The following is a 25,830-nucleotide window of genomic DNA, read 5'->3' as shown; positions in this document are numbered from 1 at the left end:
CACTCCCAAGACTGGAACCAGGGCCTGGCCTGGCACAGCTGTGTTTCCTTAGTGGCCCTGTAATCAGGACCCTTTGCTAGCAGAACAAAGTACACTTGGCTACAAAATGCAAATTGGGTGGTGATGAATAAGAACAAATATTTTTCCTTCATCTCCAACTTAACATAAGGTGAAATCAAACTATTACAGAGAGCCCTCTGCCAAGACATAAGCTTTTTGTATACTGATGGGCTGGACACACAAGGAGCAAAATCCACATTATTAAACCCTTGTTTAATTGCAATCATAATCTGTGGTTTTAACTATCATTTTTGGTCTGCTAATTTGAAGCCCACCGATTTCACTTCTGATTAGAACACTTGCAAAGTCTCAGGGACTGTATATCATGCATGTCAACAATGGGAAAGTGCCAGGATGATTGTAAAATATGGTCCCCGAAGCAAAATTTCAGGGACACAGACTGGCCAGATGGGGATTCTCCAAGCAGCCATGTTGGTAATCCAAACTCTGATCTTCTGTTGGTGACCCACAATTTAGACAGGACACATATCAGATCCTGCAACTCCTTCAGCGGGTGGGTATTTGTCTGATTTTCTTCCACACAGTCCTATTTTCTGCTGACCTGTCTCCTATCCAATCGATCAGTGCTATTTACTGAGCACTTACTATGTGCAGAGCACTGTGCTAAGTGCTTGGGGGAGTAAAATGGAGTTGGCAGACACAATCCTTGCTCTCCAGGATCTTATAATGCAGCGGGGAAGTCATGCATTAAAATAAATTACAGATGAGAAGCAGTGTGGCCAAGTGGATAGAGCACGGGCCTGGAAGTCAGAAGGACCTGGTTTCTAATCCCTGCTCTGCCACTTGTCCGCTGTGTGACTTTGGACAAATTCATTCATTCACTCCATTCATTCATTCATCCAATCATATTTATTGAGCGCTTACTGTCACTTCACTTCTCTAGGCCTCAGTTACCTCATCTGTAAAATGGGGATTAGGACCATGAACCCCATGCAGGACAGGGACTGTGTCCAACCTAGTGAGCTTGTATCTCCTCCAGTCCTTAGAACAGTGCCTGGCACACTGTAAGCGCTTAACAAATACCATAAAAAAATAGGGGAAGGAAAAGAATAAAAGATATGAGCTGTAGGGGGAGGAAGGAGTTTCAAATTGCTTAGCGGGTAAGGACCCAAGTGCACAGAGGAGGGAGACTAGCTTCCTGAAGCTTCCAAGAGGAGATAAGATTTGAAGATGGGGAAAACAGTATTCTTACTCCTGCCCTCCTCCAGTCCCAGCATTTCACTAGTGCCCAAGTGAGGGACAGGGACCATCAGTCAATCAATCAGTGGTTTTCATTGAGCACTTACCAGGTGGGACAGGGGCTGTGTCCAATTGGATGATCCTGTGTCTACCCCAGCACTTACTTAAACACTTAATTATCACCCTAATTAGTATTAGGATGTTTATGACTGTGTTTATTACCCTACAGTATCTAGACTGTAAGCTTCCTCTAGAATGTAAGCTCCTTGTGGTCAGAGAATGTGTTTGTTTATTGTTACATTGTACTCTCCTGAATACAGTGCTATGCACACAGTAAGTGCTCAATAAATACAACTAAATAAATATTAATGTTTAAGGGTGGTAAATTTCATTTGCTGAGCCTCAGCTCCCTGGATTTGGAAACAGCATGGGTGAGGCTAACCCGCCCTTGTCAAACTATTCCCAAAGGTAAATAACACACCTCATCATCTTCAACCAAAGGACAACTCTATTACCTTACTAGGTGTGAATGGCACTTTAAAGTACAATAGCTGATGCACTAAACCTTGAATTTGTCACCTGTACTGCTCTACATCATTACCCGTTTGCAGTATAACAAGAGAAAATTAACTTAAATTGCGCATTTGCTTCAAGTCCCTAAGGATTGTTAAGGCCTGGAGCAGGGTTCATGGTTCATGAGGGGCTGTGGCAACTCCCTCCCTAAAAGTTTGCTAAAACAGGAGAATTGTCTGTCTACCCGAGATGGCTTAAGGCCAGGTAACCTGGAGTCAGATGGAAAAGTCTTTGGGCTTTGAGGGTCTGAGTCCTAACTTCCTTCTCAACTTCCCTTTCAGGATATAAAACCTCAAATATTAAAAGTATAAACCTCAAAACTGTAACAAGGTGTGACACTGTACAATGACAGAGACATCCAGAACCTCAGAGGGGCAGAGACAAGCTCTTCTTAGACCCCCCTCAGAAATTCATCCATCTCTGCAAGTCTTTCAGTGAATCTGAAAAGAGTTTTTCTTTTTGGTATTTTTTAAGCACTTACCACGTGCCAGGCACTGTTCTAAGCACTGGGAAGATACACTTATGGTAATAATAAAAATTATGGTATTTATTAAGCGCTTACTATGTGCCAAGCACTGTTCTAAGCACTGGGGTAGATACAAGGTAAGCAGGGTATCCCACTTGGGGCTCGCAGTCTTAATCCCTATTTTACAGATGAGATAACTGAGACCCAGAGAAGTTAAGTGGCTTGCCCAAGGTCACACAGCAGACAAGTGGCAGAACTGGGCTTGGAACCCACAGCCTCTGACACCCAAGCCCGTGCTCTTTCCATTAAGCCATGCTGCTTCTCTTTCAGTTTGGACACTGTCCATCTCCCACAAGGGGTTCACAGTCTTAATCCCCATTTTACAGATGAGGTCACTGAAGTACTCAGCAGTGAAGTGACCTCCCCAAGGTCCAAAGCAGATAAGTGGCAGAGCCAGGACTAGAACCCAGGTCCTTCTGACTCCCAGGCCCGAGCTCTGTCCACGAGGCCACACTGCTTCTCAAATTTGTGACCAGTGTCACCTGGGACTTTGGCTTGCTTTTTGCTGAAGTTGGTGCACTAAATCAAAGCAATCTTCACCTGAACAGCAGGAAGAAGGAGAGTGGGTGACAAGAAATAAATAGTTCTGCATTTCATATTTTCTGACAGGGAGAGCATTATAGGAATACCAGGGGCCCTTACTTTGACCTTTTTTTCTGACCCTGACCAATTTAAGACTAGACAGAAAATGACCTTTTTTTTCTTTTTTAGCCAACCTGGAAAATGAACAATTATCCTAATTATCCCTGTCTTGTCGCCATCATTTTATGCAGGCAACTAGATGTCTTTATTTGTTGGTGGATTACCTAAAGGTTTCCTACTTTACAAACATTGATTTTAAAGTACCATACTTAGGGTGACAACTGTAATACAATAGAGAGGTCAGGTGGGGCTTGGCAGCAGAGAGACTTGACGATGATTGTGAGGAATATTTCTTTGATGAAAAGGCAAACTCAGGAAGCCAGTTGGGGGTTGAAGAGAGGGAGACATGGGCCAAGCAGTGTTTCACCAAGTTGATCCATGCAGCAGCATGTAGTATAGATTGGAAAAGGGAGAGGCTGGAGGCCGGGACACCAGTGAGGAGACTAATAATCTAGCCAAGGAAAGACCAGAGCCTGTACCAGGGTGTTAGCAGTTTGGGTGGAGAGGAATAGGTAGATCCAGGAGATGTTCAGGAAGAATCGGCTGGATTTGATTGTGACTGAATGTGAGAACTGAAAGATAGGAAGAGTAGAGAATCAATCTAACTATCCATCTGTCAGTGGCATTTTTTGAGTATTTGCTGTATGCAGAGCACTGTACTGAGCCCTTGAGAGAGTACATTACAAAAGAATAATAAGTACAGATGATCTCTGCCCACACAGAGTTCACAGACTAGAAGGGGAGATAAACATTAAAATTAATTACAGACCAATATGTATATAAGTGCTGAGCGGTCAAAGGAGAGATAAATATCAAAGTGCTTATGGGGAATAGATCCAAGTGCACGGGTGATGCAGAAGGGAGGGCTTAGTAAGAAAAATGAGGATTTATTCAGGGAAGGCGTCTTGGAGGAGATGTGATTTTAGCAGGGCTTTGGAAATGGGAAGAGAGGTGGTCTGTCAGGTATGATGGGGGAGGGAGTTCCAAGCCAAGAAGAATGTGGGCAGGGGGTTGGTGGGGAGAAAGATGAAATCGAGGTAGAGTGAGAAAGTTGGTGTTAGAGGAGTGAAGTGTGTGGAGTTAGATGAGCTTGAATGAGATAGAGGAATTGAAGGTAATGCCAAAGTATGGGCTTATGAGACAGGGAAACTGGTGCTGTGATCTACAGTGACTTAAGAGTTTGGGGGAGTCGAGTTTTGGTGGGTAGAATGACACTGAAGTCGAAGGCTTTTGGGACAGAGATGATGGCGGCGTCATGAACGGATTTGAGAAAGTTAGGAAGAGGAGGGGACTTGGGGAAAGAGGCAAGACCTTTTGGAGATGTCCTGGAGGCAAGAAAAGATGTGGAATTGCAGGTCAAATGAGAGGTCAGAAACAGAGAGACAGACTTGAGAGTCGTGTTAGACCATTAGAGGCAGGGTCTGCCTGACTGACTCACAATCCAGAGGGGAAGACAAACGAGAACATTTCAACTTTAAAGGATTTATATTTCAATAAGGAAACGGGAGCTGTTGGTGAGCTGTCTAATAACAGCTCTGGGCACTTTGGCTCACTCCACCTCAGCCCACAGTCTAATAAACAGAGGACCAGTAGAGCCTCCTCAATGATCTACAGGACAAGACACAGTTTATCAATCAGTCAAACATTAGTTTTGACTGAGCCCTTGGGAGAATTTAGGATAATTAATAGATATGATACCAACCCTCAGAGAGATTACAGTCTAGCGAGGGAAACAGACACTAAAGTAAATTCTTCTCACCTGCCTTCCTTGCCATTCTCCACTACAGTTGGCTTGTGAAAACGTGGCTTGTGAAAGCAAGTCTATTACAGTGGGAGTCCAAATAATAATAACAATAATTGTGGCATTTGTTAAGCGGTTGCTATATACCAGTCACTGTACTAAGCCCTGGGGTGATTACAAGCAAATCGGGTTGGACACAGTCCCTGTCCCACAGGGGCTCACTGTCCCAATCCTCATTTCACAGATGAGATAACTGAGGCCCAGAGAAGTTAAGTGACTTGCCCAAGGTCACACAGCAGACAAGTGGTGGAGTGGGGATGAGAACCCATGACCTCTAAATCCCAGGCCTGTGCTCTATCCTCTACCCCATACCTGCTCTGGTATTTCCTACTGGGCTTAAGAGACCCATTCCTCACAGATGTAGTTATGTAAGCAGGTCAATTGGCAGATGGAACTTTATGAGCAAGTTAACACGTAGATCCCATGGATAATTTACAGGGAACCACATTTACTAGGGCTTCTGCTGGCATGGGAAGACAGATGGAATAGACATTAAACGCAGAAGGCACTGAGATAACATAAAGAGCAATGAAAGTTGAGTTACGATCCCAGCCCAGTTCTGTTGTGCTGAAGCTCTGGGGTGTTGACCATGCATGAGGTAGCACCCCCTCTGCTAGGTATTTCTTTCCTGAATAGAAAGAAATCCTTAGTCTGCTAGGTTTTGCATGCTGACCTCAAATTAGGGCAACTTCACCACTCCAAGGCAGGAAGCTAGGAAAGGCGGCCTAGTGGAAAGAGCATGGGCCTGGGAGTCAGAAGGACCTAAGCACTTAGTGCTAAGTACTTAGTACAGTGATCTGCACACAGTAAGCGCTTCATGAATATGACTGAATGACCTGGGCTCCAATCCCAGCTCCACCAGTTGTCTGCTGTGTGACTATGGGCAAGCCACTTAGCTTCTCTGTGCTTCAGTTACCTAATCTGTAAAATAGGGACTATGATTGTGGGCCCCATGTGGCTCAGCGACTGTGACCAACCTGATTAGCTTGTGTCTAGCCCAGCGCTTAGGACAGTGTCTGGAACATAGTTAGCACTGAACAAATACCTAGAAACAAACAAACTGACAATCAGGTAGAGGGAAGCATGGCCTAATAGAAATAGCACAAAAGTAGGAGTCAGAGGTCCTGGGTTCTAATCCCTGTTCTGCTATCAAACTGCTAAGTGATCTGCAAGTCACTTTATCTCTGAGCCTCCGTTTCCTCATCTGTAAAATGGGGATAAAATAACTGTTTTCCCTTCTCAGAATGTGAACCCCATGTGGAATAGGGACTGTTCCAATTCCATCTGATTATCCTGGATCTACCTGAGCACTTAATAGAGTTTTTTAGCACTTAATCATACTATTATTGTTGTTATTTTTTCCCAGCAAACTGGATCATGGAAATAGAGGGAACTATAGCAGAATCAGGGAAAAAGACTGTTATTGTCCCTATGTAAAGCATATATTTGGCTCTAGATTGCATCTGAGCATGAACACTTCAACAATCTACCTGACAGAGCTCTTATCAGCTTAAAGACAATTCCATTTTTTTAATGTTATTTGTTAAGTGCTGACTTTGTGTTATGCACTGTTCTAAACGCTGGGTTAGATACAAGGTAATCAGGTGGTCCCATGTGGGGCTCTCAGTCTTAATCCCCATTTTACAGATGAGGTAGCTGAGGCACAGAGAAGTTAAGTGTCTCCCCAAAGTCACACACAGCAGACAAGTGGCGGAGCTGGGATTAGATCCCACGTCCTCTGACTCCCAAGCCTGTACTCTTTCCAATAAGCCACGAGAAGTCCACCCTCTAATCCCACACAATTACAGGGCAAGGGAAGTCAGGGCTACAGCAGTAACAGAGAGTCTGGTCTCAGGGACATTTTAATGCCACAGGCCATTTATGATATTAAGGTGAAATCCATCAACCATCCGTGGTATTTATTGAGTGCTTACTATATGCAGAGAACTGTACTAAGTGCTTGGGAAAATACACTATAACGGTGTTGGTAGACAAGTTCCCTGCCCACAGAAAACTTACAGTCTAGAGGGGGAGACAGACATTAACTTCAATAAATAAATTACGGTCATGTATATAAGTGCTGTGGGGCTGAGTGCGGGATAAATAAGAGGTCCAGATCCAAGCGCAATGGTGTCACAGAAGGGAGTAGGAGTAGAGGGAACGAGGACTTAATCAGGGAAAGCCTCTTGGAAAAAATGTGCTTTTAATGTGCTTTGTAGGTGGGGAGAGTGATCGTCTGTCGGATATGAAGGGTGAGGGAGTTCCAGGCCAGACGAAGGGGAGGGATCAGTGGTGAGATAGACGAGATCGAGGTGCAGTGAATAGTTTGGTGTTAGAGAAGAGAAATGTGAAAGGGGAGAGGTGTGAGTGCCACTTACTAATTATCCATCCAAAAACATTTCCAACGGCCCTTCCAACTGGCACAGCCCAACCACACCCAAAGGAGAGCCAGGATGTCTTTCATTGCCTTTGCCCACATGAACAGGGCAGGGCTCGGGGCCCAGAGGAGCTTGCGATGGGCTCTGTTCCGTGCCCAGGCAACTGACAATGGAAGTGCCCCATCTGCCACTTTGTCACTTTTGCATCACCTAAGCACTGTCGTATTCAACCTCCTGTTGTACTTGTGGACACACTTAACTGGACACACTTGTGGACTACGACATAAGCACTAACTCACATAACCTATTCCCTTCCCTTCCTGCTCCTGTCTTTTAACTATTTTAGTGTTTGTACCTGGCAGCTCTCCCTCTCTGGGTCGCACCTGGAGGGTTTCCAGTAGTCTACCAGTCTCTGCTTCAGGAGGGAGAGTCAGAGGCCTACCCAGTCCATTCCTAGCTTGGGCAGCAGCTAGCAAGTGAAGGCAATCTGCTACAAGTCAAAACTCACCTGAGCTGGGCAGCAGCAACATGGGAGAGAGTCGAGGATGGAGACTCAAGTTGACTGTGCCGAAGGAGGCAATGGTAGACCACTTTTGTATTTTTACCAGGAAAACTCTATGGATCCACTACCAGAGCAAGTGCAGACAAAGGTGAGGCATTCTGGGAGAGATGCGTCCATGGCATCGCTATGGGTCGGAGATGACTCGATGGCATAATACGAGACGGGACCCGGCAGCTAGACTGTAATAATTATAATAATTATGGTATTTGTTAAGCACTTATAATGTGCCAGGCACTGTACTAAGTGCTGGGGTGGACAGGAGCAAATGGGTTGGACACAGACCCATCCCACGTGGGGCTCACAGTCTCAATCCTGAGGGCACAGACTGTGTCTATCAACTCTACTGTGCCCTCCCAATATATTGCTCTGCACCCAAAAGGCGTTCAATAAATATGACTACAGACCAATGGTTGATGTTGTGAACTCACAGTTGTGGAAAGGCTGGATGAGTGAGGATGGAAGTCAGACTCTTTAAAGCCATGTGAGGGAATAATAATTATAATAATAGTAATGGTATTTGTTAAGCGCTTACCATGTGTCAAGCATTGTTCTAAGCACGGGGGTAGATACAAGCTAATCCGGTGGGACACAGCTCCTGTTGTATATGGAGCTCACAGTCTTGATCCCCATTTTACAGATGAGGTAACTGAGGCAAAGAGAAGTGAAGTGACTTCCCCAAGGTCATGTAGCAGAGAAGTGGCAGAGCTGGGATTAGAACCCAGGTCCTCCTGACTCCCAGGCCCATGCTCTATCCATTAAGCCACGCAGCTTCTCAGTGGCGTCACTAAAAACAGTGACTTCACACCTTCAGTTGGAAACCCATGTGAGCTTAAACTCCCTCCCTGCCAGTAGGTAGGCATTGTGAACAATAACTATCATTCGAAAGTTTTTTTATGGTATTTGTTAAGTGCTTACTATGTGCCAGGCACTATCATTCTGAACAGTGAACAGAACTATCATTCGATAGTTTTTTTTATGGGATTTGTTAAGTGCTTACTATGTGTCAGGCACTCTACTAGCATGGGGATAGACACAAGCTAATCAGTTTGGACACCCTTCCAGTCCCACATGGGACTCATAGTCTTAATCCCTATTTTACAGATGAGGTAACTAAGGCCCAGAGAAATTAAGTGACTTGGCCCAGGTCACATAGCAGACAGATGGCAGAGCTGCCTTCTGAGTCCCAGTCCCGTGCTCTATCCACTAGGTACACGGCTTCACACAGTTGTGCTGTGTTGGGCCTGAGAAGACATTTAGAGCCTTCAGGATCACCTTTGGTTTATACCATCTGCCTCCTCTCCATGTGGCCTTTGGTCCACACGCCCATCTTTTTTTGCCAAGTCACTTATCAAGAAACTGCAGTAGGTCCTCCTGCATCTTCAAAAGAGGCTGGAAAAAAATAAAGCAGTAACTTTGAGTGACAAAAGTGGAACTTTTCCTTTAAGAGTTATGGGAGCCCTTCCCTCTCCCCCCCATGTTTTACAGTCTGGAATTCAGCTCAAACCACAAAGGTGATGATGTTAGTAACTGATGTGTTACACTATAATAGCTGTGGTTAACAATTAGTACTTGTTGTTAATAAAAATAGGTATTAATACTAATCCATTTTTGTTAACAGAATGAATTATTAATCCTAATTACTAGCATTACACTGTTCCAGCTCAATAGAATCTGGGACCATCCAGAAACAATGAACTGGAATTACACCAAATTGGACTGAGTTTTCAGAAAGGTACTATGAGAGCTTCATTCAGAAAACTAGGATTTTAATTTTATTGTTGTTCATTATAAAGGACTCTTGTTTCTTGTATTTGGAAATCACCTCCCACATTAAGACTCTGAAGGATTTAAGCGAGCCTTTGAAGGACTTTAGCAACTTGGTAATAATTTGGCTGATGTCTGCCCTGATGATATTATTATCATATTATTATTACAGTGGTATTGGTTAAGTGCTTTCTATATGACAAAAACTATATTAAGCCCTGGGGTAGATCCAAGATAAGCAGGTCCCAAATGGGGCTCACAGTCTAAGTAGGAGGGAGAACAGGTTTTGAATCCCCATTTTGCAGATGAGGGAACTGAGGTTCAGAGAATTTAAGTGACTTGCCCAAGGTTACAGAGCAGACGAGAGGCGAAACCAGGATTAGAACCCAGGGCCTCTGACTCACAGGCCTGTGCTCTTTCCACTTGGCCGCACTGCTTCACTGGGCCATACTGCTTCTTAATAGTGCAGTAGTTTTTTTTTTGCACGCTCATGAAGCAGTCTACATCCTACCCCATCTGCTTCTGAAAAGAGAGGAGACAAAGAGAAAGGAGATGGTGAGAGGAAGACTCTGGGTAGGTGTGAAAAATCACAGAATTTAACCACAGAATAAGAATCACAGAATAAGGAGCGGAAGACTACGAAACAGTCGTGCTACAATTTGGGAATCCCTGGCTTGTCAGGAGGAGAATGTGTCTACCAACTCTTGTTATATTGTACTCTCCCAAGAGTTCAGCGCAGAGCTCTGCACACAGTAAGCACTCCATAGATATCACTGATCGATTGAGGAAGGGAATGGATCTGGGTGATATTAATTCCCAGGAACATTGGTGGTATTAGTGAAGGTGAGCAGGACCAGGGAAAAGTGAGGCCAGAGTTTCTGACCCAATCCTACTCCAAAAAAAGTTCAAAGAAGATTCCATTGCCTTCTGTGTTTCTAGTTATAGAGAGTGGTGCTTCATGATAGCCTTGACTTGAACAAACAATTCCCTAGTTTTACACAGGTAGCTGGCAGGCCCTCTATAAAACATTTAAATGCCTGACTTTTTCTGTCTGTAAATCAAAATGCTATCTATTGCCTCTGGAGAATGTGGCAGATGAATGTCTGAGTGCTACCACTTAAGTCAATGGAAGGCTGAACGAGAATTCATTTAAGGGATGACGTGAGCCCGTTGTTGGGTACGGATCGTCTCTCTCTCTCTGTTGCCGAATTGTACTTTCCAAGCGCTTAGTACAGTGCTCTGCACACAGTAAGAGCTCAATAAATACAACTTAATGAAGGAATTAAAGGTGACACTGAGGTTCTGGGTACTTCTTGGGTGGAAAACTCGATTTAAGACCATAAATAAAAAAGTGAGATCCGCAAGGATCGACATACCTAGGAATTGTCCTATTTCTCCTAATAGGTACATCATTTAAAAAAAATTCTATCCAGAAACTAACAGGATGCATGTACTTAGGTTCGGCACCAGGGGGTGAGATGGTGTATATAAATATTGCAAATTACCCCTCAAAACCATCTTCTCCCAGGGTGGCTTAGTGAAAATACCCTGGGTCTAAAAATTAGGAAATTCAGGTTCTAATTCCACTTCTGTCATTTACCTGTTGTGTGAACCTGGGCCATAGCTTAATCTCTCTGTGCCTCTATTCCCTCATCAACCAATAAATCAATCAAACGTATTTTACCGAGCATTTATTTTGGGCAGTGCACTGTATTAAGCGGGAGAATACGCTAGGGTTAGTAGCAGCAGAGGCATCATGGCTTACTGGGTAGAGCACTGGCCTGAGAGTCAGAATTCTGGCCATGGGTTCTAATCCCGACTCCACCACTTGTCTGCTGTGTGACCTTGGGCAAGTTACTTCACTTCTCTGTGCCTCAGTTACCTCATCTGGAAAATGGGGATTGAGACTGAGCTCCATTTGGGACAGGGTCTGTGTCCCATCTGATAAACTTGTATCTACCCCCAGCTCTTAGTACAATGCCTAGCACTTAGTAAGCACTTAACCAACACCACAGTCATTATTATTAGGCATGATCCTTGCCCTCAAGGATTTACAAACCAGGAAAAGTAAAATGGAGATCAAACTCCTGTTCTCCTTCCCTCTTGTGAGCTCCAAGGGGGACAAGGACTCTGTCCGATTAGATTTCCTTGTATCAATCAATCAGTGGAATTTATTGAGCACTTACCATATACAGATCACTGAATTAAGTGCCTGGAAGAGTTTAACGATTGAGGAGATAGACTGTAAGTTCATTGTGGACGGGGAATGTGTCGATCAACTCCACTGTACTGTACTCTCCCAAGCACTTAGTACAGTGTTCTGAGCATAGTAAGTGCTCAGTAAATGTCAATGATTGATAGACACGATCCCTGCCCCAAGTATTCACAATCTGCTCCAATGCTTTGCACCAGGCTTAGTGCTTCCTAAAACCATCTTATTTTCCCTGATTTATATTCTCCCCCTGCCAGATGTACTTCAATCAATCAATCATTTTTATTGAGCACTTACTGTGTGTAGAACATTGTGCTAAGCACTTGGAACAATAAAATATAGCGGAATTGGTAGAACCGTTCCCTGCCCACAACGAGTTTACAGTTTGTGTGGTCATTTCCATTTTTCCCTTGTTTCGGAGCCCTCTTTTAAGTCAAATATTTCTTCAACACTCCCTGAGGCTGTTGGAGAAGACCTTTCAAGCAACATTTCATTCATTTGTATTTATTGAGTGCTTACTGTATGCAGAGCACTGCGCTTGGGAGAGTACAATACAACAATAAACAGAAACATTCCCTGCCTACAGTGAGTTTATAATCTGGGGGTGCTGAGGCGGAGACAGACATCACTAAAAAATTAATAAATTGCAGATATGTACTTAAGTGTTGTGGGGCCGGGAGTGGGGAAGAACAAAGGGAGTAAGTCAGGGAGTGGGAGAAGAGGAAGGGGGAGTGAGGCTTAGTCAGGGAAGGCCTCTTGGAGGAGATGGGCCTTCTATAAGGCTCTGAAGGAGGGGAGAGGCACTGCCTGTCAGATTTGAGGAGGGAGGGCGTTTCAGGCCAGGGGCAGGTCGTGGGTGAGGGCTCGGCAGGGAGCAAGACGAGATGGAGAACAATATCAGCCTCAGTTGTTCCAGACCCAGGGCCATACACACACACACACACCCTTCGTGTTATCAACGGTCATGAACATTCCTGAGTCAGTGCAAATAACTGTCCGGTTAGAGGTTGCCGGTTTGGGCCATTGCTGACACTGCAGGGTTTCTGAACCGGCTGAGACCCCCAAGTAGTTGCCCAGGCCCGCGGGGGCCCAGAGTCCTCGGCCGGCCCAAAGTCCACCTCGCGGGGAGCCGTCGCCCGAGCACGGAGAAGGCCGCCCGGCTCCCAGGGGAGAAGCAAAGGCAGAAAGAAAATCGACCTGGGCCAGGGAGGGTTGCCCGGGCAGCTAATATGTGAGTGGCGGTTCGGGTGCGGGCCCCGCCAATTCAGCAGCATAGGGAGCAGGTGGGTGACCAGAGCTCGGGGACACCTCGAGGCTCCCTGCTCCAGTCTCTGCTTAACAACAGTAATAATATTTATGGTATTTATTAAGCACTTTCCAAGTTATGGGGTAGATAAAATGTAATCAAGTTGTCCCAAATGGGGCTCACAGTCTTAATTCCCATTTTACATATGCGGTAACTGAGGCCCAGAGAAGTTCAGCGGCTTGCCCAAGGTCACACAATGACAAGGGGCGGAGTCAGGATTACAACCTATGTCCTCTGACTCCCAACCCCGTTCTCTTTCCCCTAAACCTCACTGCTTCTCTGCTTTCTGCTTTGGCTTCAGCGGCAATTTGACCCAAGAGGACACACGCGCACACACACACCCCCAATACCCACACATACACCCCCCCAACACACACACACACACACACACACACCCAAGACACCGGTACACCACAACGTGAGAATCCGAGAATCCGCTTGCCCTAGTTGACAGAGTCTGGTTCCGAGAGTCAGGGGACCTGGATTCTAATCCCGGCTCTGCCACTTACCTGCTGAGGGATGTTGGGCACGTCACTTACCTTCCCTGGGCCTCAGTTCCCTCATCTGAAAAATGGAGATTCAATTCCTGTTCTCCCTCCTTCTTAGACTGAATCCTCCTCCAGGAGGCCTTCCCAGACTAAGCCCTCCCTTTCCTTCTGCCTTTCCTCCCCTCCCCATTCCCCCGACTCCCTCCTTCTGCTCTACCCCTTTCCCCTCCCCACAGCACTTGTCTGTATTTGTATATATTATTTATTACTCTATTTTATTAATGATGTGCATATATCTAGGATTCTATTTATTTTGATGGTATTGATACCTGACTACTTGTTCTGTTTTGCTGTCTGTCCCCCCCTTTTAGACTGTGAGCCCGTTGTTGGGCAGGGATTGTCTCTATCTGTTGCCGAATTGTACACTCCAAGTGCTTAGTACAGTGCTCTGCACACAGTAAGCGCTCAAGAAATATGATTGAATGAATGAATGAATGAATGAATGAATGAATGAATGAAAGAAAGAATCACACGAGGAACCTGATGATCTTGTAACTACCTCAGTGCTTAGTACAGTGCTTGGAACAAACTAAGCATTTAACAAAAATCATTATTATTGTTATTATTATTGTTGTTATCATTATCATGATTCTTACATACCAGCCCGCATACACGCACACAAGCAATGTACATGCACACAAGCAATGTACACGTACATTGCACATACACACTCTCACACTCACACACTCATTGCACACGCAGAGCACACACAACCCCCATGGTGTATCCAGGCCCATGCTCTTGGACCGCAGACCGGGTGGACGCCGCTCCTCCCCCAGGAGGCTGTGCTTTGCTGGATAATAATAATAATAATAATGTTGGTATTTGTTAAGCACTTACTATGTGCACAGCACTGTTCTAAGTGCTGGGGTAGGTAGATACAGGGTCATCAGGTTGTCCCACGTGAGGCTCACAGTCTTAATCCCCATTTTACAGATGAGGTAACAGAGGCACAGAGAAGTTAAGTGACTTGTCCACAGTCACACAGCTGGACAAGCGAGGGGTGAGATCTCCAGGGTCCCTTTTTTTTTTTAAAAAAAGAGTGTTTGTTAAACACTATGCGCCCAACACTGTGCTAAGCACTGGGGGAGACACAAGGCGATGAGATTGGACACAATCCCTGGTATCCAGGGACGGGCCCTCAGCCCCTGGCTTCCCTCGGTGGCGATAATAATAATAATTTGGTATTTGTTAAGCTCTTACTATGCGCCAAGCACTGTTCTAAGCGCTGGGGTAGATACAAGGTGGTTAGGTTGTCCCCCGTGGGGCTCGCGGTCGTGAATCCCCATTTTCCAGATGAGGTCACTGAGGCACAGAGAAGTTAAGCGACTTGCCCAGAGTCACAAATAATAATGTTGGTATTTGTTAAGCGCTTACTCTGTGCAGAGCACTGTTCTAAGCGCTGGAGGGAGGGCCCCTTTTCTTGCCTCGCACCCAGGGCCCAGGCCCTCTGGCCGTCGGTCGGTCGGAGCCGGTCCGCGCTCGCACTCTGCCGCTCTGCCGCCAGGGGGCGCCCGGCTCCCGCCGCCGCCGACCCAGTCCCAACTGGACCCAACTGGGCCCAACTGGTCCCAACTGGTCCCCACTGGACCCAACCGGCCTCGCCTCCCTCCACCTATTTACCATAATAATAATAATTGTGGTATTTAATAATTATGGTATTTGTTAAGCGCTTCCTATGTGCTGAGCACTGTTCTCAGCGCTGGAGTAGATACAGGGTCATCAGGTTGTCCCACGTGGGGCTCACATGTTTGAATCCCCATTTTTAGATTTAGAGAAGCAGCGTGGCTCCGTCGAAAGAGCCCGGGCTTGGGAGTCAAGAGGTCATGGGTTCGAATCCCGGCTCTGCCACTTGCCAGCTGTGTGACTGTAGGCAAGTCACTTCACTTCTCTGTGCCTCAGTTACCGCATTTGTGAAATGGGGATTAAAACTGTGAGCCCCACGTGGGACAACCTGATCACCCTGTATCTACCCCAGCGCTTAGAACAGTGCTCTGCACATAGTAAGCGCTTAACAAATACCAACATTATTATTTTTACAGATCTGTAAAATGGGGATTAACTGTGGGACAACCTGATTACCCTGTCCCACATCAGCTTGTCCCAAGTGGGGCTCACATTTTTTAATCCCCATTTTTACAGATTTGTAAAATGGGGATTAACTGTGGGACAACCTGATTACCCTGTATCTCCCCCAGCGCTCTTCACATAGTAAGTGCTTAACAAATACCAACATTATTATTACAGATGAGGTAACTGAGGCATAGAGAAGTGAAGTGACTTGTCCAAGGTCTCACAACAGACAAGTGGCGGAGGCGGGATTAGAACCCACGACCTCTGACTCCCAAGGCCGTGCTCTTTCCACTAAGCCACGCTGTTTCTCACTAAACCATGCTGCTTCTCGTTATTTGTTAAGCGCTTACTATGTGCCAGGCACTGTGCTAAGTGCTGGGGTGAATACAAGCAAATTGGATTGGACCCAATCCCTGTACCATGTGGGGCTCACAATCTCAATCCCCATTTTACAGATGAGGGAACTGAGGCCCAGAGAAGTGAAGGGAATTGCTTAAGGTCACACAGCAGACAAGTGGAGTTTACAGGATTAGAACTCATGACCTTCTGACTCCCAGGCCCGTGCTCTAGCTACTAGTCCACAGTGTGGCTCAGTGGAAAGAGCATGGGCTTTGGAGTCAGAGGTCATGGGTTCGAATCCCGGCTGTGCCACTTGTCAGCTGTGTGACTGTGGGCAAGTCACTTAGCTTTTCTGTGCCTCAGTTACCTCATCTGTAAAATGGGGATTAAGACTGTGAGCCCCACGTGGGACAACCTGATTCCCCTGTGTCTACCCGAGCGCTTAGAACAGTGCTCTGCATATAGAGAAGCAGCGTGGCTCAGTGGAAAGAGCACGGGTTTTGGAGTCAGAGGTCATGAGTTCGAATCCCGGCTCGGCCACTTGTCAGCTGTGTGACTGTGGGCAAGTCACTTAACTTCTCTGGGCCTCAGTTCCCTCATCTGTAAAATGGGGATTAAGACTGTGAGCCCCCATGTGGGACAACCTGATTCCCCTATGTCTACCCCAGCGCTTAGAACAGTGCTCGGCACAAAGTAAGCGCTTAACAAATACCAACATTATTATATAGTAAGCGCTTAACAAATACCAACATTATTACTAATCCATTCTGCTTCTCCTACTATTTGTTGGATCACTGCCCCGGCCGAGCCCCCCACCCCCGCCAGAAACGAGGTCGAGCTGGTGGTGCGGAGGGGAAAGGGGATGCGAGAGGGCGGCAGAAACAGCCCGAGAAACAGAAGGCAGGAGAAAGCGGGAGGCCGGCTCGGAGGAGGCGGCGCAGCCGCATACCCAGGGATAATAATAATAATAATAATAATAATTGTCCGTATTTGTTAAGCGCTCACTATGAGCCGGACACTATTCTAAGCGTTGGGGTAGATACAAGGTAATCAGGGTGTCCCACGTGAGGCTCGCAATCTTAATCCCCATTTTACAGATGAGGTAACCATCACCGAGAAGTCAAGTGACTTGCCCATAGTCACACAGCTGACAGGTGGTGGAGTCGGGATTAGCACCCATGACCTCTGACTCCTAAACCCCTGCTCCTTCCACTGAGCCACGCTTCTTCTCTCTAGGGATGCCCAGCGGGAGAGCTGCAAAATCCTTCTTCCTTCATTCCTTCAGTAGTATTTATTGAGCGCTGACTGTGTGCAGAGCACTGTACTAAGCGCTTGGAATGTACAATTCGACAACAGATAGAGACCAACCCCGCCCGATAACGGGCTCACAGTCTAAACGGGGGAGACGGACAGCAAAGCAAAACAAAACAAGTAGTCTGGAGCAGACATCATCAAGATAAATAGAATCATAGAGATACGCGCACCATTAACAAAATAAATAGAGTAATAAATTATAGATACAAATATGCACAGTGTTGAGGGGAGGGGAAGGGGGAAGAGGGAATGGGGAAGGAAGGAGGAGCAGAGGGAAAGGGGGGGGCTCAGTTTGGGAAGGCCTCCTGCCCTTGCGGGGGAGGCACGTGGCCCGAGGGTGGAATTTCCCACCCCTGAAAACGGCTGGAAAAGCTGACTTTTTGTGGATTTATTCCGAATAGCCGAACGCTGACTTGTCCAGCCCCCGGGCTCGGAGAAACCAGGCCAGGGCTGCGATGAAGCCCCCGTTTGCCGGCCTCTGACCTTTTAAGAAAAAAACAACAACCCACCCCTCCTCTCTCCCCACCCCCCCCGCCCCCAGCACCGTTCCTGGCGTTGCCAGATCGGCCTGCCACCTTCCCAAACGTTTCCAGGAACGAGCTGTGTTCAGGTCGGCTCCCACCAAGGAGGAAGAGCCAAATTCTCCGGAGCCCCACTGGCCGAGGCGCCGTTCAGTACAGTGTCGGCCAGGGGAAAGGGGCCCGAAAGGAGGTCGGTACGGGTCGTACTCTCATCTCGTTCTGGCCTGTCCCGCTGTCGACCCCTGGTCCCCGTCCTACCCCGGACCTGGAATGCCGTCCCTCCTCACCTCTGCCAAACTAACTCCCTTCCCCTCTTCAAAGCCCTACTGACAGCTCACCTCCTCCAGGACGCCTTCCCACACTGAGCCCTCCCTTTCCCTCCCCCCCTCCTCCCCATTCCCCCTCTTCCCTCCGCTCTTCCCTCTTCCTCTCCCCACAGCACTTGTGCCTATTTGTATATATTATTTATTACCTTATTTTATTAATGACGTGTAGACGTGGCTCAGTGGAAAGAGCCCGGGCCCAGAAATCATGGGTTCCACGTTCTGCCACTTGTCAGCTGTGTGACTGTGGGCAAGTCACTTCACTTCTCTGGGCCTCAGTTCCCTCATCTGTAAAATGGGGATTAAGACTGTGAGCCTCACGTGGGACAACCTGATTACCCTGTATCTACCCCAGCGCTCAGAACAGTGCTCTGCACATAGTAAGCGCTTAACAAATACCAACATTATTATTATTATTATCTATGATTCTATTTATCTTGATGGTACTGATGTCTGACTACTTGTTTTCTTTTGTTGTCTGTCTCCCCCTTTTAGACTGCGAGCCCGTTGTTGGGCCGGGATCGTCTCTATCTGCCGCCGAATTGTACTTTCCAAGCGCTCAGTACAGTGCTCTGCACAAAGTAAGCGCTCAAGAAATACGATTGAATGAATGAATGAATGAATGAATCCCGGAAAAAGGGATCCGCACTTTGCTTCTCTTCACTTTGCTTCTGTTCAGGTCGTTGAGCTCCCTCTCCAGTTGGGTTTTTGGGCGGATCTCATCCCTCCATAGGGGACCGAGCCCAAAGAGAACGGCAGGATCGATGTACCCACTCGGACAGGTCCTGCTGAGCAATTTTTTTGCTTAACACTGATCTTCTAGCCTGTGAGCCCGTTGTTGGGCAGGGATGGTCTCTATCTGTTGCCGAATTGTACTTCCCAAGCGCTTAGTACAGTGCTCTGCATACAGTAAGCGCTCAATAAATACGATTGAATGAATAATCTGCCTAGCAAAGAGGTCTCCTTTGACGGGTCCCTCTTGCACGGGGCATCTTCGTATGGGGACCGATTGGTACTGCTCGTCTTAATACTAGAGAAATCAATGATCCTTCAGAAAAAATCGATTAGAAATCGTTTTGTAAATAAAGCGCGATCAGCAGCATCAGCCTTATCGGAGTTTTCGACTGAACCTAACCCACTCTTCCTCCGGTTTTGGTCTGCGGATCCTTGCAGTCCGATTGATAAACGTGGAGGGGAAAAGGGGGGAGGGAGCATTTCATTTGGATTTATAAAAATAAGCCAAACGTCGAAAACGTGAGCCGGAGTGCTTGAAAAAACATCAGAAGTCTTCGGAGATCTTTGCAGTCAGGAGGAAGAGAAAACCCCAGTTGGACCTAGAACGTGAGTCGAATGTCACATTCGCGAGTTGAGGAGGTGCGAATTTAATCCAGAGAGTTTTTAGGATTTTCCAGCAACAGAAACTATCCGTCAGTGCGGGGAATGAGGACCAACCACTCTTAAATCAGCTATGTATTGTTTTTGCTAACGTGGCAGAAAATGAAATTGAACGGAAAGTTAATCCAATGAAATGCATTCATTCATTCAATCGTATTTCTTGAGCGCTTACCGGGTGCAGACCACTCTACTAAGCGTTTGGAAAACACACGCATTTGTGTTTCCCTCCACCTGCTCGTGTTCATTCATGGGAAGTGAATTTGCCAAAAGTCAAATGAGCTGTATTCCCCTGAGTAAGAGCTTCGATTCGTATTTTGCAGTTTAGTCTTTTTTTAAATAAATCAAATGTGGGATTAAAATAATAACGATGATGATGATGATAATGGTATTGTGAAGTGCTTACTATGTGCCAAGCACTGTTCTAAGTGCTGGGAAAGAAACAATTTAAATTGGACACAGTCTCTGTCTCAGAGGGGCTCACAGTCTAAATAGCAGGAGAGAGGATTTAATCCCCAATTTACAGATGGGGTAACCGAGGCACAGAGAAATGAAGTGACTTGCCCAAGGTCTCACAGCAGGCAAGTGGCGGAGCGGGGTTGAGAAGGGGGTTGGTTCGTCTTTGGCACCTTCGTACCACTGCAACCTGCCGATATCCTTATCCTTAATAAAAGGGTCGAAAAGAAGAGCAGGGAAAGCAAAAGTTTTCAAGAAATTATTTGTATCACCAAAGCCTTTGGTTTCTTATTTCTTTTTAGTTGTTTTTTCTTCCCTTTGTTTTCAGATCATTTCCCTCTGAGGAAAGGTTAGACCCCACACAAATTTTATTTTCTTCTGGATGGGCTACTTTACTGATTTTAAATGATTATTATATACACACGCACACACTCAGCTATGGATATATATATGTGTGTGTGCGTGTGTGTACGTATTTGCCTTTCGTGATTGAAGACACCGCGGACGGTAAAGTTCGTGGGTCTGAAGGACGCAAATAATTGATTTTATTGCTTCTGCAAGGTGCTCTATCTGAGGACATGAATTTAAACTCATCTTTACCGATATCAACTTCCAAACGACTGAAGTTTCGGGGACAATAAAGTATCCTTCCCCGAGGAACCGTTGAGGCGAGTAAAAACGAAACCGTTGAGGGGAGTTAAAAAAAAGTTTTAATTGGGAGATTTGATAGCCTAATAAATGAACTCGCAAATCCCAGGTTTCTCCTCCCTCTTCTGTGTGTGTGTGTGTGTGCGTGTGGTGTTCATTAAGCGTTTTTCCTACATGCCAAACACTATGTTAAGCGTTCAGGTAGATCCAAGATAATTAGATAATAATAATAATGTTGGCATTTGTTAAGCGCTTACTATGTGCCGAGCACTGTTCTAAGCGCTGGGGTAGATACAGGGTAATCAGGTTAATCAGGTAAACTGAGGCACAGAGAAGTTAAGTGACTTGCCCAAAGTCACTGGGACCCAATCCCTGACCCACCCGCAACTCACGATCTAAGAGGGAGGAGTTCTTCTCCCCGTTTGAAAGATGAGGAGACTGAGCTCCAAAGAGGTAAAACGACTTGTCCAAGGTCACCGGGCAGCGGGAAAGGGACAGAGCGGTCAGTCGGAAGGGGGTGGGGGGACATGTTTCCCCGGCTGGACCTTTCTGAGCCGCGCTGGGCATCCTCCGGGCTCAGGGTGCGGGGCTGGGGCGAAGTGGGTGACCCTGGTGGGTGACCTGTGGGTCTCCCGGGAACCAAGCAGCACCCGGCCCGAGTGGCGAGGCCAGTCTACCCTCCTGGGGCTGAAGTTGGATGGGAGCTTGCCAAAGGAGGGAAGGGCGAAGCTTGCATTCATTCGCTCAGTCGTATTTATTGAGCGCTTACTGTGTGCAGAGCACTGCGCTAAACGCTTGGAAAGTGCCATTCAGCAATAAAGAGAGATAATCCCTGCCCACAAAGAGCTCACAATCTAGGGGGTGGGGGTGGGAAGAAAGACATCAGTACAAGCAAACAGGCATCAATATAAATAAATAAAAGTATCCACGTGGCCTAGTGGAAAGTGCACTGGCTTGGGAGACAGAGGACGTGGGTTCTAATCCCGACTCCGCCACTTGTCTGCTGTGTGGCCTTGGGCAAGCCACTTGACTTCTCTTTGCCTCAGTTCCCTTATATGTAAAATGGGGATGAAGACTGTGAGCCCCACAGGGGTCAACCGATTACCTTCTTACTACCCCCAGCCCTTAGAACCGTCCATGGCACATAGTAAGGGCTTAACAAAGACCATTCTTCTTCTTATTTATTATTATGATTAAGTCCTGCGGAGCGGGGAGAGGGGGGAAGCAGAGCAAAGGGAGCGAGTCGTGGGGAGCTGAGGAACGGCGGGGCTTCCTCTGGGAGGGCCTCTCGGAGGAGGTGCGCCTCGTAGGGCTTTGAAGGGGGGAAGAGCGCGATCGTTGGGCGGATTTGAGGAAGGAGGGCGTTCCAGGCCAGAGGTAGGAGGTGGGCGGCGCCGTCTCCCAGGAGGCTGACCTTTGACGGCTGTGGGGCTCCGGGGAGGAGCGCCAGGCCCGGCTCCCCATTTCCTCCACTCACCTCCCTCGGCTGCGGGCGCATTCTCCCTCTCCGGAGCGGGATTGTATTTCTAGGATTTTTTTCCCCCCTTCTCCCTCTCTGCCCTCGCCCAGCGGTGTCTGTGACGTGGAGAGCCATGTGACGGGGCCTCCCTTCTGCTATAAGGGGCCCAGAAGGTCCGCCCTCTCCTGGACTCGGCCCCAGCCTTTCCTCGGTCCTCCCCCCCGGCGCCTCACTCGGCCGCGGCGCTCGGGCGACAGCTCAAAGAGGAGCGGGGGGACATTTATTCGATCCCCGGGGGGGCGCAGGGGCCTTCTCTGTGTGTGTGTGTGTGTGTGTCTGTGTCCGTGTGTGTTGTACACTGTGTCCCGCAGCCCGGGAGGCGGCCGCGGCCCTCTGGGCTGGAGTGTCCTGGCCGGTCCGGCTGTGAGCTCTGGAGGCAGGATCGGCCGCAGCTGCAGCAGCAGCAGGAGCGGCAGCAGAAGAAGCAGAAGAAGAAGACGCAGGACCAGCCGCAGCTGCTGCAGCAGCAGCAGCAGCAGGATCAGCCACAGCTGCAGCAGCAGAAGCAGCGGGACCAGCTGCAGCAGCAGAAGCAGCAGGACCCGCTGCAGCGGCAGAAGGAGCAGCAGAAGCAGCCCGAGCAGCAGGACCAGCCGCAGCTGCAGCGGCCGAAGGAGCAGCAGCAGCAACAGAAGCAGCAGCAGGACCGGCTGCAGCGGCAGAAGGAGCAGCAGCAGCAGCAGCAGCAGGAGGATCAGCCGCAGCAGAAGAAGGAGCAGCAGCAGAAGCAGCAGGACCAGGCGCGGCTGCAGGGGCAGAAGGAGCGGCAGCAGCAGAAGCAGCAGGACCAGCCGCAACTGCAGCGGCAGCAGGAGCAGCAGCAGCAGCAGCAGCAACAGCAGCAGCAGCAGCAACAGCAGCAGCAGCAGCCAGCTCAGCGGTAGCGGGGCCGCCGTCGGGGTTCCTCCCCCTGGCCGGGCTCGCCGTCGGGCAGAGGGGCGCGGCGGGTGGCCGGAGCCCCGCGCCCCTATGCGCCGTTCAACGGTCGCCGCCGCCGTCGAGGAGGAGCCATGACCCTCAGCGCGGAGATGTCCGATGCCTCCGGCCTCGCCGACGAGACCGACATCGACGTGGTCGGGGAGGAGGACGACGAGGAGGACGAGGAGGACGAGGACGAGGAGGAGGAGGAGGAGGAGGACGGGGAGCCTCGACTGAGGGGCAGCGGGCCGCGGCGCTCCTACACGGAGGAGGACGAGGAGGAGGAGGAGGAGGAGGAGGAGGAGGAGGATGGCGAGGTGGCCAGGGAGGTGGCCAGGTCGCCCCCCGCCCAGGGCCCGGGCCAGGGGTCGGCGGGGGGCGGAGGAGGAGCGGGAGGAGCAGGAGGGACAACGGGCGTCGTCGGGGGAGCGGCGGCCGGGCCTAAAAACCCGCTGGTGAAGCCCCCCTACTCTTACATCGCCCTGATCACCATGGCCATCCTGCAGAGCCCCAAGAAGCGCCTGACCCTCAGCGAGATCTGCGAGTTCATCAGCGGCCGCTTCCCCTACTACCGGGAGAAGTTCCCCGCCTGGCAGAACAGCATCCGCCACAACCTGTCGCTCAACGACTGCTTCGTCAAGATCCCCCGCGAGCCGGGCAACCCGGGCAAGGGCAACTACTGGACCCTCGACCCGGAGTCGGCCGACATGTTCGACAACGGCAGCTTCTTGCGGAGGAGGAAGCGGTTCAAGCGGCAGCCGCTGCCCGCGGCGGCGGCGGCGGCGGCGGCGGCGGCGGCCGCAGAGACGTTGATGCTGCGGGGCGCGGGGGATCCCGCCACGCTCTTCCCGCCCCCGCACCACCCCTACGCCTGCGGACCCTACAACTGCGGCTACGGCCTCCAGCTGCCGCCCTACCCTCCGCCCTCCGCCCTCTTCGCCGCTTTCCACCCGCATCCCGCGCATCCCGCGCATCCCGCCCCATCTCCACCGCCCTCCCACGGGGCTGCGGGGGCGGGGCTGCCTCCCGCCGCCGCCGCCGAGCTGGCCCGCACGGCCTTCGGCTACCGGCCTCCCCCGCTGGGCCCGTCCTTGCCCGCCTCCCTGCCCACCGCCAAGGCGGGGTCCGGCTGCGGGCTGGGCGTCGGGGGCGCCCCGGCCCGCTCGCCCTTCTCCATCGAGAGCATCATCGGGGGCCGCCCGGGACCGCCCGCCGCCAGCTGCGCCTCGCAGGCCGCCGCCCGGGTGCCCTCCGGGATGCCCTCCGGGGTGCCCTCCGGGGTGCCCGCCGGGGTGCCCGCCGCCCTGACCCGCTCCCTGGTGGCCGCCGCCTCGGGGACCCTGTGCCAAGGGGCGGCCCTGGCCTGCGCGGACGGCTTCGCCACCATCTCTAACTGTTAAGCCTCATGCCACACCAGGTAGGAGAGCCGGGCACCGGCCGCGGGCACGGGAACCAGAGGGCGCAGAGCCGCCTTCGCCGCGCCGCCCTCCGGGATTGACGGAGAAGGCCACGGAGGGAGTCGAGGAGGAGGAGGGAGGAAGGGAGGGGCGGAGGGAGGGAGGGAGGGAGAGAGGGAGGGAAGGAAGGAAGGAAGGAAGGAAGGAAGGAAGGAAGGAAGGAAGGAAGGAAGGAAGGAAGGAAGGAAGGAAGGAAGGAAGGAAGGAAGAAAGGAAGGAAGGACGGTGCCCCCTGCGACCTTTCCAAACCTCCCCCTCTCCCCACCCGGTCCCCGAATTGTTCCCTAATTGGACATTCCGAGCGCTTAGTCCAGTGCTCTGCCTGCACACAGCGAGCGCTCCAGAAAGACGATAACGAATGGAACGAATTGAATGAATGACCTGGGGGAATCCTCCCCCCCCAACACCTAGCTGCGTTGGGGACCCTCCCCAGGCCCCTCCGTCCCCCCCGCTATTTATGCCAAACCCACCCCGGGCGTTGGAGAGGTGCGCTTTGGACGATGAAGACGGCCTTCACTCTGGGGGAGGGGGTGTGTGTGTATGCATATATATATATACATATATGTATATGAAAATTTAAATATATGTCTCTGAACTTTTTTGTAGTTCGGAGATTCTCAGGTCCAGGGATTGAAAATCAATAATGTACAGAAGAAGAAGAAGGAAAAATAATAATAGTCCCGCGGGACGACAGCCAAGCAATACTTTTTCTCTCTCTCTCTCTCTCTCTCTCTTCGTTTTAGGTACTTGTTCGATGTACTTTTTTATAAAAAGGGAAAAAAAATGATTAACGTGTTTACACAGAAGGAAAAAGTCAAGGTTATCATTCCTTATTTTAACCTGTGTTTTGTATTATAATAGACTTACGGAATTTTTATTTTGTACTTCACGCGTATTCTTTGCAAGGAATATTGTAAAATTTACTGGCAAGTATTATTGTACCATTCTAATGTAAGAGTTTTCGCATTTTCGGAAATAAAATTTTTAATTTTCAAAGAAAACCCACCCCTCAAAAAAAAAATTTGACGTCTGTTGTCCCCAGTTTTAGTTTTAAATTTTGCCCTTCGCTTTTCCGGAGAGGAAAACTTGATTTATTTAACGTGATAGGTATTTAGAGCACTCTTTGGGTATAATCGAGCAACAGGTAGAGCCGACAGACAAAATTCCAAATAAAATTCATCCTTCTCCTCCCCCTTCCCCTCTCACCGGTGATATTATCGGTCAAATTATCGCGATTATCTAAAAGAGGAAAGACAAAAAATAACTCCCTTACGGAAGGTGGAAGCAAAGTAGTAATA

The 25,830-nt window shown here is 49.0% G+C and overlaps 1 protein-coding gene across 1 annotated transcript; it reads left to right on the top strand.

The window, feature by feature from the left end:
• The first annotated feature begins 22,964 nt into the window (after positions 1-22,964).
• Positions 22,965-25,533, top strand: FOXD1 (forkhead box D1). The gene is made up of 2 exons (XM_029077214.2): positions 22,965-24,492; positions 25,139-25,533. Exon 1 carries the CDS (start codon positions 23,168-23,170, stop codon positions 24,473-24,475), a length of 1,308 nt encoding a protein of 435 aa, XP_028933047.1. The 5' UTR covers positions 22,965-23,167; the 3' UTR covers positions 24,476-24,492; positions 25,139-25,533.
• The last annotated feature ends 297 nt before the right edge of the window (positions 25,534-25,830 follow it).

Source organism: Ornithorhynchus anatinus, chromosome 1 (assembly GCF_004115215.2).
Source record: "Ornithorhynchus anatinus isolate Pmale09 chromosome 1, mOrnAna1.pri.v4, whole genome shotgun sequence".
NCBI classification, from domain to species: domain Eukaryota; kingdom Metazoa; phylum Chordata; class Mammalia; order Monotremata; family Ornithorhynchidae; genus Ornithorhynchus; species Ornithorhynchus anatinus.
Note: the sequence above shows the minus strand (reverse complement) of the source record. Positions and strands in the feature narration are given on the sequence as shown.

Excerpts from the sequence above, each read along its gene's own strand:
- FOXD1 (XM_029077214.2), top strand. The coding sequence starts at position 23,168 with ATGACCCTCAGCGCGGAGATGTCCGATGCCTCCGGCCTCGCCGACGAG.